Source organism: Phycodurus eques, chromosome 3 (genome assembly GCF_024500275.1).
Source record: "Phycodurus eques isolate BA_2022a chromosome 3, UOR_Pequ_1.1, whole genome shotgun sequence".
In the NCBI taxonomy this organism is placed as follows: Eukaryota; Metazoa; Chordata; class Actinopteri; order Syngnathiformes; family Syngnathidae; genus Phycodurus; species Phycodurus eques.
The window spans coordinates 29,323,448-29,340,054 of record NC_084527.1 but is presented as its reverse complement, the minus strand read 5'-3'; the positions used below and the strand labels follow the sequence as shown (position 1 = coordinate 29,340,054).

General features: G+C 41.9%; 1 protein-coding gene across 3 annotated transcripts in view; it reads left to right on the top strand.

The window, feature by feature from the left end:
• Positions 1 to 16,607, top strand: part of LOC133400403 (trichohyalin-like) — a 43,352-nt gene that overhangs the window by 5,175 nt on the left and 21,570 nt on the right. For 2 of the 3 annotated variants that reach the window (XM_061673026.1, XM_061673027.1), the window contains exons 3-6: positions 629 to 1,851; positions 1,955 to 2,045; positions 6,594 to 10,622; positions 12,418 to 12,543. In XM_061673026.1, the coding sequence (XP_061529010.1) occupies positions 644 to 1,851; positions 1,955 to 2,045; positions 6,594 to 10,622; positions 12,418 to 12,543 (5,454 nt within the window). In that variant the 5' untranslated portion in view covers positions 629 to 643. The remainder of the gene's footprint in view (positions 1 to 628; positions 1,852 to 1,954; positions 2,046 to 6,593; positions 10,623 to 12,417; positions 12,544 to 16,607) is intronic. The other variant, XM_061673028.1, reaches the window with a different exon arrangement.

Here is a 16,607-nt window from a genome sequence, read left to right as displayed (position 1 = left end):
TAGCCTCCACTACTCTTTCCCATAACTTCATTGTGTGGCTCATCAACTTTATTCCTCTATAGTTCCCACAGCTCTGCACATCACCCTTGCTTTTAAAAATGGGCACCAGCACACTTTTCCTCCATTCTTCAGGCATCTTCTCACATGCTACAATTCTATTGAACAAGCTGGTCAAAAACTCCACAGCCACCTCTCCTAGATGCTTCCATACCTCCACAGGAATGTCATCAGGTTCACCGTGCCGCCTATATTTTATAATATTTATTTAATATTTAATTTTATATATTTTATAATAAACAATAAAATGACTGTATAAAGTCATCACTGAAAAGGCACAGTTATTCACAATTAATAAAAGCTTTTCTTGCTGTAAAAAATAATTGGATGGAGAAAGTAATGATCCATGATTGATGATTAGCACTAGTCCTTATTCTCTTACACCTGTGTACACCTGTGCTTTATTGCTCTAGAGTGATTTATTATCTTGAGTAAATAGTATATTTCTCTGCTGCCACTCAAGACACTCCCTACACAAAGTGCACCATAATGGCCAGATCAAATAATTGCAGTGAGGTACCATTTTAGTACCATTTTGCTCGGCCATTGAGAACAATGTTTGTGTTAATAGGTGTTGTTGAAGAGGATGGCTGCACAGGTGGAGGTACACAGTGGGGAGGCTGGAAGGACAATGACAGGAGGAAGACTTCACTTGAGTCCCCTGACCAACTCAAGCAACACAAGTCCATCAATCAATCAGTCGCATATCATCACTCCTGAACCCAAAAAACCTGTCCCTGGGCCCAAGCCACGGTTGACTCCAAAACCGTTTGCTGTGGAGAATAAAAACAGTATTAAGCCCATACCTGCCCCAAAGCCGCAAACCAAACCCAGACCAGAATCCACTAACACCACTGGATACAAACCAGAGCTTCCCAACAGTCCAAAACCACAGCAACCAGTTGCCATTGTTAAGCCAAGGCCTGTGTCAATCAACTCCAGTCGTCCTGCCTCAACCTCATTTAGAACATCAACTAAGGTGAATACTGGGCAAACAACCAAGCCTGTCCATCCATTTAAACCAGCCCCTCCTTTTGACTCTGTAGATGCCAACAAATCAACGCCTCCATTGCCAGCAGAGAGACAGAAACCTAAGAACCAGATGACACCCATGCAGGGAGGGGCATCCATTGCCAGAGCCAAGTCATTGGGGTTTCTTAATCAGATTGAGAACGAGGATGAACAAAATAAATCTCTGACAGTTGTCCCACCCCGACCCAAACCCCGTGGTTCCAGGCCCAGACCTGTATCTGCTATTTTTCTTAAAAATCCAGAGATACCAGTTCCTGCTCCACGCTTGGCTGGGGGAAACCCTCTTTCATCTGATCTTACATACAAGTTTGAATCTATTGGTCTGTCATTGCACCGTAAAGCGACCAAATCAGACGTTAAGGAATGCACTCCAAAAGATAAATCACTTTCACAAAAAACCCAGAAGGAGAAAATCAGTACCTTGGGACAGACCACTGATGTTGAAGGTAAACAATCGACCTCAGACGAGCAGAGCAACAACATTGCAGAAGAAATGATCGTTAAAGAGACTGAGGATCAGCGAGGGGTTAGCATCAAGTCACGAATTCATCTCCTGCTTGATTCCTCCTCTGCTCCTGAGACGGTGTCTTCTCGTCAGATATCAGATATTCTCTCTCCAGAGCAGACACTCCCTGAAAGTGAACCACAAGTGGGGGTTAAACAGCTCATCAAGCAGCTTACAGAGGATACAACTCCAACCCAGAGTCCCGTCATGAAACCTGCAATGAAGCCCCGCCACCTGCCCGCTGATTTCACTAAAAAGTAAGGTCTGCCACCAATGCATTAGTTTACTTTTGATACACATTTTTGGTCTATCAGTTCCATTGTCATGCATGGTTTTTGTTGTCTGATTTGTGTTTGGCAGGTTTTCACCCGAGAGATTGTCTGACTTTGGCAATGTTTCAATCAGTGACCCTACAGAATATCATGAGATCAGCAAAGATCCTCAAAGGAGGGTAAGAGATGTATAGATTTTTGTTCAGAGTTTGTGTTGCTCTTTGTCAATAATTACCTGTTAAATGAGGTAATAAAAACTGAAAAAATAAGAGGATAGCCCAAGTTCTCAGTAGGAATGAGCAACTGTATGGGGAGAGATTTGCCTCCAAATAATTTGTATAAATATATCCACGATTTACACGTCTTTTTGAAATCCACAATTATATCCCTGATTTATACTTGTTTTTCAGATCCACAAATATATCTGCGATTTACACATGTTTTTTAATCTTGTGTGTGCTTTTATCATGACTTGCCATTTGTAAATATTCAGTTCTGCTTATGAATTATCGAAGGTGCGTTTGTGGATCAGCGGGCATTTATTTGTGAGACAAACGTAACGCAGTTGTCAAGATATTCACACACACACTCACACAAGTTGAGAATATTCACGTGTGGGAAGGCCCGTCCCTCCATCTGCTTGGCAGCAGTGTTGCTGTCTCCGTTGATGACTTGACTCCAAGTCATTTTTATGGGAATCCAACAGTCTATGGTCCGACCCTGCTGGAATCCCCAGTAAACCACTGCGGTCAGGCCAGCCCCCAGTTGGAAAGATGAAGTCAAGGCAGCTGCCCCAACGATAGTTTATACTAGACATTACAGTAACGCCGCCAATGAGCTGCTTGAGCCGACTTCAAAATAAAAGCCTGACAAATAATACATAGACATCAATGCTTTGGATTTAAAATAATCAAACAAAATACTAACTCTGTTGTATGGCAACGAATCCACCACCGAGAGAAAGAACACTGTGCCAGGATTACATCCAGGAAGGTTCTGAAGTTGCATTATATTACTAAATCTAATTTAAACCTCCACATATGTCTGCCATTGACCCTAATTTCAAAAGATTATTTTAAAAAATGCCCGAGTTATCCCAGAACCAAATCAGCTCTGGGGGACACTAGACCACCGCAGGACACCAACTAAACCACGTTCGTAAAAATCTTATGTGGCATTTCAAAATCAAAATTATTTACATTTTTTTTTTTTAAATCACACTTAAAGGTCAGAGGACAAAGATTTAAAAAATGTTCTTGATAACGCTAGAAGCCCCTTACAAACCACATCTGCCATTTTGAAGTGATTATATGGCAGATATGCAGCAGTAAAATCGATATAGATGATGCAGAATGCGCCTTCTGTTTTTTGCATCCCGCTCCTTTCGGTCTTCGTTTCTTTCCGGCGCTGTGACGTCACACAAGCCAAACATCCTGTTCATTCGGCGTTGTGTGCTATTGTTCCATGCTGTTGTTCCTGTCCTTGTATATTTGTTGTCGTATGATTTAACGATGTAACAATAGTTTATTGTGTGGCATTTGGTTGTACAAATGGTTCAGCCAGTGGCAAGAGTTTTTTTGGCTTTCCAAGTGAAAAAGGAACACGTGACCAGTGAATAGTAGACTTTACACCGATTTTATCGGCATCGGCCGAAAATCAGCATTTTATGCTGATCGGCTTTGTCATAATTTGCCAATGACGTCATTGATCCACAAAAGACATTTACTCCGCGTCGCCATCGTGACAGTATATTTGAATCCAAAAGCTAGTTTATTTTCAGCCTTGTCGCGTGTCTTTTGGCGTAGTCCTGTAAATATCTGACGGCCAATAAAGTTATTTAAAAAAGATAACATGTCGACGGTGTGGAACAGACAACACGTCTGAGACAGACAACTCTTAATGGCCGGATCAGACTACAAGACAAATTTGCTCTTTCACGATTGCACTATGTCAGACTCCTGCATTAAAATCACTGCATCCCATTTTTTACGATCATTGGGCTTTAGCTTGTCAACTCAAATGCGACCGGATACACTCGTTACCGTGGCGATGACAAGAGTGCATTGTGCCAACTATATTATGAGGACAAAATGGGGGAAAACGTGTGTTGGTGGTCACCGGTGCTCAGGACAGGAGATGACGTTTGTTTAAGGCTTGCTTGAGGTATGTTCACATACTTTTAATACGATACGGCTCGCAAACAGGCAACAAAAACGTTATGTAGCCTAGCAAGCAAATGGTAGCACGAACGGTTGGACGTAAACATGCCGCTGTTCTGTCGAATCATGCTCTAACGTTTTGGTGTGGGTGAAGTCATTTAATTAAAAAAAAAGTAATTTAATTACAGTAAGTACCCATTATTTCTGTCATGTAATGTTGGTTTGACCTGACTGATTAGAATACACGATCTGACTAGAGCAGTGATTTCCAACCTTTATGGGGCCAAGGAACATATTTTACAATTGAAAAATCTCATGGCACACCAACAAACAAAAATGTCACAAAAAGTGGATACATTAATTACTGTATGTACTTCCTGCCATCTAATAGAAGACGATTCATTTGTTCTGTTTGTCACTATACCTCACTGGCATAAATAGAGGAACAAAAATACATTATTTATTGTAAATATAATGCTTTTAGCAATTATGTACACAAGTATATACAGTAAATGAACAGGTCATTTAAATTGACACATTCCTCCATCTTGTGATCGGTTATCGTTTTTTTTAAACTCGCTGATCAGTGATCTGCCCCAAAAATCCTGATCGTGAAACATAAATAAAAATGATTTGCAAATCATGTTCAACCTATATTTAATTGAATACACTACAAAGACAAGATATTTAATGTTCAAACTGATAAACCTTATTGTTTTTAGCAAATTATCATTAACTTAGAATTAAAAAAAAAAACGTTCTTTTTTGTAACGTGCTGCAACACGTTCCAAAAAAGCTGGGACAGGTGGCAAAAAAGACTGAGAAAGTTGAGGAATGCCCATCAAACACCTGTTTGGAACATCCCGCAGGTGAACAGGCTAATTGGGAACTGGTGGGTGCCATGATTGGGTATAAAAGGAGCTTCCCTGAATTGCTCAGTAATTCACAAGCAAAGATGGGGCGAGGCTCACATCTTTGTGAACAAGTGGATGAGAAAATAGTCGAATAGTTTAAGGACAATGTTCCTCAACGTACAATTGCAAGGAATTTAGGGATTTTGTCATCTACGGTCCATCATATCATCAAAAGGTTCAGAGTATCTGCAGAAATCACTGCATGTAAGCGGCAAGGCCGAAAACCAACATTGAATGCCCGTGACCTTCGATCCCTCAGGCGGCACTGCATCAAAAACCGACATCAATATGTAAGGGATATCACCACATGGGCTCAGGAACACTTCAGAAAACCAATGTCACTAAATACGGTTTGGAGCTACCTCTGTAAGTGCAGCTTAAAACTCTACTATGCAAAGCAAAAGCCATTTATCAACAACACCCAGAATTGCCGCCGGGTTATCTGGGCCCGAGCACATCTAAGATGGACTGATGCAAAGTGGAAAAGTGTTCTGTGGTCCGACGAGTCCACGTTTCAAATAGTTTTTGGAAATTGTGGATGTCGTGTCCTCCGGGCCAAAGAGGAAAAGACCAATCCGGACTGTTATGGACGCAAAGTTCAAAAGCCAGCATCTGTGATGGTATGGGCCTGTGTTAGTGCCAATGGTATGGGTAACTTACACATCTGTGAAGGCACCATTAATGCTTAAAGGTACATACAGGTTTTGGAGAAACATATGCAGCCATCCAAGCAACGTCTTTTTCATGGATGCCCCTGCTTATTTCAGCAAGACAATGCCAAACCACATTCTGCACGTGTTACAACAGTGTGGCTTTGTAGTAAAAGAGTGTGGGTACAAGACTGGCCTGCTTGCAGTCCAGACCTGTCGCCCATTGAAAATCCGTGGCGCATTATGAAGTGTAAAATACGACAACTGAGACCCCGGACTGCTGAAGCTGTACATCAAGCAAGAATGGGAAAGAATTCCACCTACAAAGTTTCAACAATTAGTGTCCTCAGTTCCCAAACGTTTATTGAATGTTGTTGAAAGAAAAGGTGATGTAACACAGTGGTAAACATGACCCTGTCCCAGCTTTTTTGGAATGTGTTGCAGCCATAAAATTCTAAGTTAATGATTATTTGCTAAAAACAAAGTTTGTCAATATGAACATTAAATATCTAGTCTTTGTTGTGTATTCAATTAAATATAGGTTCAACATGATTTGCAAATCATTGTATTCTGATTTTAGTCGTTTAATACAACGTCCCAATGTCATTGGAATTAGGGTTGTAATAAAGTAATTTGTAATTTAACTTAGCTACTTTTAAAATCAAGTAATCAGTAAACTAAGTTACCTTTTCAAGGTAACTGTGGCAACACTGGCAACTACTATCGTTTATTTTTACTTCCCCTCTAAAAAAAACTAAACACAAAAATATATGGAGTTGTACATGTTATAGGCCACGATATTAATGGAAAAAGTTATAAAATTATTTATCTTGGCTTCATTTTTTTATGTCACAAAAACCTGGCATATGAAGAGGGGTGCATCGACTTTATATCTGTTACATTACAATATTATATGTCTGTACATACTACATATACCGTATAATGAATATAATGTGTGTATTACTATATACCTCTGATACTTTTTTTTTTTTTTTTTTTTTTAGATCGACGCAGTCAACAACAGTGACCAGATGGGTGTGGATTTCCAAGATCAGCTCAAAAATATCAACTCAATTACAGAAAGTACAGAGGCAGAACAGGCGTCAAGTGCTACCAGCAATCAAAGTGGTCCGACTGTTGAAATGCAGACAGAACGAGCATCCTTCTTTGATAATATTGTGGAGAGATCTAGTGTGACAAATGGCGCTGACTTATTGAGTAACCCACCTTTACGAGTAGGAAGCAAAGAGGATGAAGGAACTTTGGTGACTGCCATGTATAAAGATTATATTTCTCCAAGTATCCTGCGAGTGAACCACACCATGGACACAGTGCAAGGAATGGGAGAGAACAGGGCAGTAAGTGAGAGCATTCCATCTGCTCAGTGGGAAGATAAAGCCATGACCTTAAACTCCAGACACTCAGAAGGGAACAGGAAAATGATGGAAACAACTAGTTTAATAAAAGGTGAACCAGCTTCAGCAATGGCAATAGAGCAACAACCTCGATACTTGCGAATAGGATCCTTGCAGAAATGGCCTACTGCAGGTGTGGCTCAAGAAGCCGGTGTGCAAAATGCCACGCTAAACCACTCACAAAGGGAAAAAGAAATGGATTTGAATAAAGATAAAGACAGACAGAAAGAAGCAGACCACAAGGAAATACCTGGAGCTACTAAACTCATCAAAACACTGCAGATAGATGAAAAGCCAAAACCCAAGGCAACCTATTTTGCCTTGACCGGACAAATACAGGAGTCGGTGTCTTCTTTAGATACTGGATCTGACATTATAGATTCAGCAGTGCCTTCTGGTGATTTTGCAGTAGGTTCTGGACAGGTAACCTCTCAAGGTAAGGTAGCTGAAATTAAGAGGAATCTGTCAATAAATGAAACATCTGGAGAAAAAAAACAAGGCAAATATGAAGACGTAAGGAGAATGAGCCACATTTCACCCAGGCAGGTGGTATCAGTGCTGGATATGCCGACAGCAGATATAAAGACGGGAGTAGTAAAAAGAGCGCAAACAAAGGAGGATGAAAGGCAAAATGGCAAAATTAAAGTTATTGATGGGGACAAACAGCGACAAATGGAAATTGAGAAACAAGCCCTTTTACAGTTTTCACAAATGAAGGAAAGGGAGATGCAAAGAGAATTTGAAAGGCGTAAAGCATTTGAAAGGGAGAAACAAAAACAGAGAGAGCTTCAAACCCACAGTCTGCAAGAATTGGAGTTGGGACAGCAGAAAGACATGGGAAAACAAAGGCAGTTGTGTTTCAAGCAAGAAAAGGCAAATCAGCAAGAACAAGAGATGCAGAGTAGGGAGGAAGTAGAGAGGCAAAGAGAGCTAGAGAGGCAAAGAGAGTTTGAAAAGCAGAGACAGAAAGAAATGCACAGGCAGAGGGACCAAGAAAAGGAGAGAAAACAAAGGCAGAGAGAGCAGGAACTGGAGAGGCAACAAGAATTAATGAGGCAAAAAGAGCAGGAAATGGAAAGACAGCTAGAACAGATGAGCGTAAGGGAGCAGGAAAAGGAGAAACTACGAGAACTTCAAAGGCAGCAAGAACTGATGAGGCTGAGGGAGCAGGAAATTGAGAGACAACAACAACAGGTGAGGTTGAAGGAGCAGGAAAAGGAAAGACAGCAAGAATTGAGGAGGTTGAGGGAGCAGGAAAAGGAGAGACGGCAACAATTTGAGAGGCAGCAAGAACTGATGAGGCTGAGTGAGCAGGAAGAAGAGCGACAGCGAGAAGTTGAGAGACAGCAGGAACTAATGAGGCTGAGGGAGCAGGAAGAGGAGAGACTGCAACAATTTGAGAGGCAGCAAGAACTGATGAGGCTGAGTGAGCAGGAAGAGGAGCGGCAGCGAGAAGTTGAGAGACAGCAGGAACTAATGAGGCTGAGGGAGCAGGAAGAGGAGCAGCAGCGAGAGGTTGAGAGACAGCAGGAACTAATGAGGCTGAGGGAGCAGGAAGAGGAGCGACAGCAAGAAGAGATGAGAGGGAGGGAGCAGGAAATTGACAAAAAGCGAGAACTTGAGTGGCAGAGAGAGTATGAAAAGGAGAAACGACGAGAACTTGAGAGGCACGCAGAACAACTGAGGCAAAGGGAGCAGGAAATTGAGAGACAGCGAGAAGTTGAAAGACAGAACACACAGCTGAAGCTGAGGGAGCAAGAAAAGGAGAGGAAGCAAGAACAGGTGAGGCTGAGGGAGCAGGAAATGGAGAGACATCGAGAACTTGAGAGGCAGAAAGAGCATGAAAAGGAGAGACGACAAGAATTTGAGAGACCGCAAGAACAATTGAGGCAAAGGGAGCAAGAAATGGACCAACAGCAAGAACTCGAGCGTCAGCAAGAACAGGTGAGGTTGAGGGAGCAGGAACTGGAGAAACGGCGAGAACTTGAGAGACGGCAAGAAAAGGGGAGACTGAGGGAGCAGGAAATGGAGAGACGGCGAGAACTTAAGAGGCAGCAAGAACTACTGCGGCAAAGGGAGCAAGAAATGGAGAGACAGCAAAAACTGCAAGAACAGTTGAGGGTGAGGGAGCAAGAAATGGAGAGAGAGCGAGAACTTTCGATGCAGCAAGAATTGGAGAGACGAGAACCTGTGCGACAGCAAGAAAGGGTTAGGCTGGGGGAGCAAGAAATGGAGAGACAGCGAGAATTTAAGAGGCAACAAGAACAAGTGAGGCAAAAAGAACAAGAAATGGAGAGAATGCGAGAACTTGAGCAACAACAAGAACAGGTGAGGCTGAGGGAGCAGGAAAAGGAGCGACAGTGGGGAGTTCATATGCAGCAAGAACTGGAACAAGAGAGGCAGCGTGAATGGGAAAGACAAAGACAGAGAGAAAAAGAGAGGCAGTCAGCGCTAGATAGGGAGACACTTCTTTTGGAAATGCAAAGGAACAAGAGAATGGAGGAACTGGAGAGAGGTAAAGAGAGAGAGGAAGGAAGGCTCTCCCACCAAAACCTGAAGCAGAAAGAAAATGAGAGGTATCATTTTATTGAGCTTGAGAAGCAGTGGTTCAGAGAGAACACTGAGAAAACAAGACAAATGGCGTTAGAACAGGAAATGCTAAGACTGAAAGGGATTGATAAGGAATGGGAAAAACAAAGACAAATGGAGAGGGAGTGTGAGGAAGACATTGAGAGGGAAAAGCTTAAAGAGCTGGACAGACTGAGAGACTTGCAAAGGGGAAAACAACTCCACGCTGAGAAACAGTACCAAAGGCTAATACAACAGGCCCCGCAGAATGAAAGGCTTAGATGGGAGGCAGAGAGAGAGAAGATGGAAAAGGCTGAGGCAGAGAAAATGAGACAGATTGCCAGACTTCAAGAAGCAGAGAGACACAGACTAAAGGAGAAACACATTAAAGAGGAACATGAGAGAATAAGGCTGGATCAGTCCCCTTTGAGGCCCAAAGTGGTAGATGTAGACTCTTTGCTCAGAGCTGCCACCTCTCAACACATTGACCCTTCACTAAGATGGAAGGAGCCCTCTCCCAGAGCTGAAGAGCCCTACAAACCTTCCATTCTTGATGTGGACTCTTTTATATCTCAATCTCAGCCATACTCCAATCAAGATCTACTGTCTGTTGCCAGTATTCAAGAAGTAGACTCCAACTTTGGTACTATATTACACCCTGCACCTGAAAGAGATATTACGTGGAAGGCACCCCCACAGACTTCAGTTGACTTCACAAGTCCAGTGTGGACGCTATCCACCCATGACCCACTGGAGCTACAGCCAACTGAGGTGGCTTACAACAAATCCCTTCATGAGCCCAGAAAACACACAACCAAAGTCAGCCCAGACCAACTACTTTTTAGGCAGGACGGACAGTCCCCGGCCTCACAACGCCACTGGCGCCGTAGGCAAGTTGAGCCACTTTACTTGGACTCTTTTTTCCAAAGAGAGGCAACAACCAGAGTCTCCAGCAGTACTCCCGTTGATCAGGTCTGGTTACCCAGAGAACTAAAATCCCAAGACAACCAGGAAGAGGTCTGGAACCACAGGAGATCCCAGGGATCCCAGGTATATTAGAGGGATCTATAAAATCTTTAATCTAATGGAGAAAATGTTATTTTTGTATATTGTTTCTATTAATTGACATTTGCATGAACATATCATTGAATAATGTTGTGTTTAACATTGACCATGTACGACACATGTAGCCAAAATTGTTGGTACCCTTCCATTAAGGAAAGAAAACCCACAATGGTCACTGAAATAACTTGAATGTGACAAAAGTGATCGTACTGTGCAGTAAATACAAATTTACTGACTATTGCTGTACGTAATGAATATAAGACACTACTTTATCTGTGGTCCAATAGAATTATACATAAAAAACAATGGTTCCCATTAGACTTTACACCGATTTTATCGGGCTGATCGGTATCGGCCGATAATTTAGCATTTTATGCTGTTCGGCTTTAATGTCATCATTCGCAGATCCGATCAATGAAGTCATTGAATTTTTTTTTTCAATGACGTCATTGATCGGCTCCGCAAAAGACATTTACTCCGCGTCGCCGCGTGCACAGTATATTTGAATCCAAAAGCTAGTTTAATTTTAGCCTTGTTGCAATAAAATATTGTATTCCGATACCACCGCATCCCATTTTTTACGATCATTGGGCTTTAGCTTGTCAACTCAAATGCGACCGGATACACTCGTTACCGTGGCGATGACAAGAGTGCATTGTGCCAACTATATTATGAGGACAAAATGGGGGAAAACGTGTGTTGGTGGTCACCGGTGCTCAGGACAGGAGAGGACGTTCGTTTAAGGCTTGCTTGAGGTATGTTTACGTACTTTTAATACGATACGGCTCACAAGCAGGCAAATAAAATGTTATGTAGCCTAGCAAGCTACTGCTAGCACGAACGGTTAGACGTAAACATGCCGCTCTTCTGTCGAATCATGCTCTAAAGTTTCGGTGTGGGTGAAGTAATTTAATTAAAAATAAAGTAATTTAATTACAGTAAGTTGGCACCCATTATTTCTGTCATGGAATGTTGGTTTGACCTGACTGATTAGAATACACGATCTGACTAGAGCAGTGATTTCCAACCTTTATGGGGCCAAGGAACATATTTTACAATTGAAAAATCTCATGGCACACCAACAAACAAAAATGTCACAAAAAGTGGATATATTAATTACTGTATTTACTTCCTGCCATCTAATAGAAGATCATTCATTTGTTCTGTCTGTCACTATGCCTCACTGGCATAAATATAGGAACAAAGATACATTTATTGTAAATATAATTTTTTGAGCAATTAAGTACACAAGTATATACAGTAAATGAACAGGTCATTTAAATAGACACATTATTCCTCCATCTTGTGATCTGTTATAATTTTTTTAAACTCGCTGATCTGTCCCAATGATCCTGATCATGTAAAGCCTAGTTCCCATATAACCTAATATTTTATTGCACAACCTTTTGAGGTAATAACTGCAATCAAGCAATTCATTGAAATTACATTGAAATGTGATTTCTGATGTCGTTGATTTTTTTTTATAAATAATTCTGTCAAACCACAATAATATAGCAATAAGATAATATGCACGTCCTTTTGAGAGGCTTTTTTTTAATCATACAAAATGCGTTTGACTTAACAGTTTAAAAAGTGCAAAGTGGCTATGTGGGTATGCTGTCCTTCCTACTTTGTTCCACATTGTTCCTTTGCTGTTACGTGTGTTCTAGTCTACAGTAACAAAAGGCCCTAAAGGGTTATAAAGTTTTGAGTGCAACCAGGTATATATATAAAAAAATCTCTGAGCAGAAAATTCTCTTTGGTCTCTTTCTGTTGCAAGGAACTGAACAGGATGCGGTCTCGCAGTATGTCACGTAGATCAGCCCCCTCTGGTGTTGCTCTTGAGAAAAGTCTTTTTAGAATAAGGAGTCGTAGCGCTCACAGAGAACAGGATCACCAAACCTGGGTAAGTTTGGCTTTAGCAGCTGCAAGATATTTTATTGCATTTTTTTCATGAAAGTAAACTCATAATGAAAACATATATCACAAACCTATGAAAAAGTGTTTTGGGCTACTGCTTTCCAAGCTTTGTACAGACAGTAAAGTAACATGTTAAGTGTCTGTTAAGATCTTGCTCAATCAAAAATGATATTTTTTGGGGGGAAAATGACATTGGCAACTGAATGTGCCTGGGATAATTAGTGACTAATGTTTAAGGTATGGCATCAAAGGCTCACCTCCACCCATTTTACACGATGTTCTCTCTCAAGTGGTGGTAAATGCCTTCTCCTGCCTGCAATTCAAGATTGGCTTAAGCAATTTGTTTGCATGTCGTCAGAAGCCTGTTAGTATGGCTCAGGGAAAGCTGCGACATGAGATGGCCTGCATTAAGTGTGCCCTGCAGAGATGTTTTTTTTTTTTCTCTCAGTGCCGCATGGTTACATGTCTAAATACTAACCCAACTGAAGTGATACTGCTACACTTAGATTCAGAATATGGTTAAATATTTTTGTATTTTTGCCATCTACTAACAATGTTGAACTCACAGTTTAAGGTCACTACCTCCGCCTTCTAGTGGTTATGAGTCGTCCTAGTGATGTTAAATTTGAAATCTGTAAATCTGTAATTCATATTATTAACATGTTATAATTTTCAATTTGACCATAACTTTCGTTTGCGCTTCAAAAAAATGTTTTAATAATATTTAGAACATCGATTCCCTTAAATCCCTTACATAAAATGTAGTCCATCTGTTAGCTAATTATTGTGTGTATGCCTACCTAATCATCTGTACATTTCACTAATCTGCAGAGGTGGGTAGAGTAGCCAAATATTGTACTCAAGTAAGAGTATTGTTACTTTAGAATAATATGACTCACATAAAAGTAAAAAGTAGTTCTCCAAATATTGTCTTGACTCAGAGTAAGAAAGTACTCAGTCAAAAAAACTACTCAGAGTAACTTGTAACTTCTGATTTAAAAAAAAAAAAAAAAAAAAAAAAAAAAAAAAAAAACATTAAATAAGTAAAAATCAGCAACAACGTCAGATAAAATTTAATAAAAAAAAAATATGGGAATCCACATGCACCTGCCACTATTTCAATTTTAAATTGCCCAAAAACCAACAACACATGCATTGGGCCCTACAGAAACATTGCTTCATTCACTTAAATTACTTCGTGAAGGAGCGCACGAGATAGAGAAAAACATTTGCAACTTACTACAAGTTGTTTTCTCAAGTTAGAAGTGGGCTGAAATATCCACGTTTGGGCAGTCACAATTTAAGACTATGCCGGATGACAAAACTGTTGCTTTTCGGAGTCTGTAATATAAACACTCACGCGACTGCTTTTTTTTTCCCCTTCCCCAAAATGAGTCACTTTGATTGGCTCACGAAGGGTTAGTGTGCGGTCATGTGACAGCCTTGTGCCGTCTGATTGGTAAATTGGAGTCATGATACTCGTGGTAACGTTGGATTGGCGCAACAGCACCCTTTGCGGAAGTCGACGAAGTCTAAAAATAGCGCACGCACTAATGGTTCAATAAAAGTAGCGAGCGGCATGTCAATCATTGTAACAGAGTAAAATAATAGATTCTTCTTCACATGAATACTCAAGTAAAAAGTATGGTTCATTCAAACTACTCTTACAACTACAATTTACCCAAATTGTTACTTGAGTACCCCATACTCCCTGATACGGACTGTTCGGTCCCTGTACGACCGGAGTCAGAGTTTGATCCGCATATCCGGCAGTAAGTCGGACTCGTTTCCGGTGAGGGTTGGACTCCGCCAAGGCTGCCCTTTGTCACCGATTCTGTTCATAACTTTTATCGACAGAATTTCTAGGGGCAGCCGAGGTGTAGAGGGGGTCCGGTTTGGTGGCCTCAGTATTGCATCTCTGCTTTTTGCAGATGACGTGGTTCTGTTGGCTTCATCAAGCCGTGACCTCCAACTCTCATTGGAGCAGTTCGCAGCCGAGTGTGAAGCGGCTGAGATGAGAATCAGCACCTCCAAATCTGAGACCATGGTCCTCAGTCGGAAAAGGGTGGCGTGCCCTCTCCAGGTCAGGGATGAGCTCCTGCCCTAAGTGGAGGAGTTCAAGTATCTTGGGGTCTTGTTCACGAGTGAGGGAAGAATGGAACGGGAGATCGACAGGCGGATCGGTGCAGCGTCTGCAGTGATGCGGACTTTGTATCGATCCGTTGTGGTAAAGAAGGAGATAAGCCGAAAGGCGAAGCTCTCGATTTACCGGTCGATCTACGTTCCTACCCTCACCTATGGTCACGAGCTTGTGGGTCGTGACCGAAAGAACGAGATCCCGGATACAAGCGTCCGAAATGAGTTTCCTCCACAGGATGTCCGGGCTCTCCCTTAGAGATAGGGTGAGAAGCTCGGTCATCCGGGAGGATCTCAGAGAAGAGCCGCTGCTCCTTCACATCGAGAGGAGCCAGATGAGGTGGCTGGGGCATCTGATTCGGATGCCTCCCGGCCGCCTCCCTGGTGAGGTGTTCCGGGCACGTCCCACCGGGAGGAGACCCCGGGGACGACCCGGGACACGCTGGAGAGACTACATCTTTCGGCTGGCCTGGGAACACCTCGGGATCCCCCCGGAAGTGGCTGGGGAAAGGATGAAGGATGGCTGGGGAAAGGGAAGTCTGGGCGTCCCTGCTAAAGCTACTGCCCCCGCGACCCGACCTCGGATAAGCGGTAGAAGATGGATGGATGTTACTTGAGTAAATGTAGCACATTACTACCCATGTATGCTAATGTGTATATTTGCATAGTCTGAGAGCCCCATTAGTACAGTATATATCTCTACTAAGAATCAGCCATTGGCTTCATACCCAAGAGCCACACTGATAACATGAATGTGTAGTTTATTTTATCGGACTTCTACTAATATGAGAGCCTGGAAAAAAATCAAAGGTTTTGCTTTTCAAATTAGTCAGTTTCTTTAAATTGATAGACACCGTATTGAAATTAATGAATGAATAGAAATACAGAAAAACAAATGAACATATTGAGCAATCATGCTATTTGTTCATATGTGAATTTCCTAGTATCCTCAAAAAAGTGATTTGTAAATGTTCTTTTTTTAATTAATAGTAGAGTCTGGTCTAGTTGTTTTGGGCAGATATGGGAGACCGGGGCTTGTTATCACATGGGTATTGCAAATATCTTCTCCACCAGAGGTCGCAATTATTCATCCATCCATCCATCCATCCATCCATTTTCTGAGCCGCTTCTCCTCACTAGGGTCGCGGGCGTGCTTGAGCCTATCCCAGCTATCATCGGGCAGGAGGTGGGGTACACCCTGAACTGGTCGCCAGCCAATCGCAGGGCACATATAAACAAATATTTGCACTCACATTCACACCTACGGTCAATTTAGAGTTCTCAATTAACCTACCATGCATGTTTTTTTGGGGGATGTGGGAGGAAACCGGAGTGCCCGGAGAAAACCCACGCAGGCCGGGCCGAATTGAACCCCGGTCAAAAGTCGACTACTAGTTTTCTTCCTTAACATGGTCAGGGGTCATGTCCTGTCTGAGAAGAGAATCACACATTGTGACCTGAGATGAGCGCCAATAAACCATTTTGCACAACCCAAAGTAAAAAAAAAAAAAGAAAACAAAAAAAGTTAATTTTCTATATGTTAAAATAAGCTTCTTCCAGATAAAAGCAATCCTACTACTTTATTTATATTCGATAGCTGCATGACCAGTCAAAATAGGTTCTTTTTTTTTTAAATTTTTATTTGTTTTTCAAAAAATACCTTTGCTGGAGGGAGGGTCCTCAGAGTCACAGAGATGAGGTGATGGTTGTGTGCTGACATCATGGTGTTAGTCGAAGGGAAGCTGGTGAGTGAGGCTGAGCAGAGCAGAGATGGGCACAGGGCTGAGAGCTTTGTTGTACAACTTGTACTTGTGGTCATGTTGCTTGAGTCTGCACTTCCCCTGGGTAAGTAACATTACAACAAATATAGATTTTTCTAGGAGGCCGTTCTCCACATGTCCGGAAATATAACTG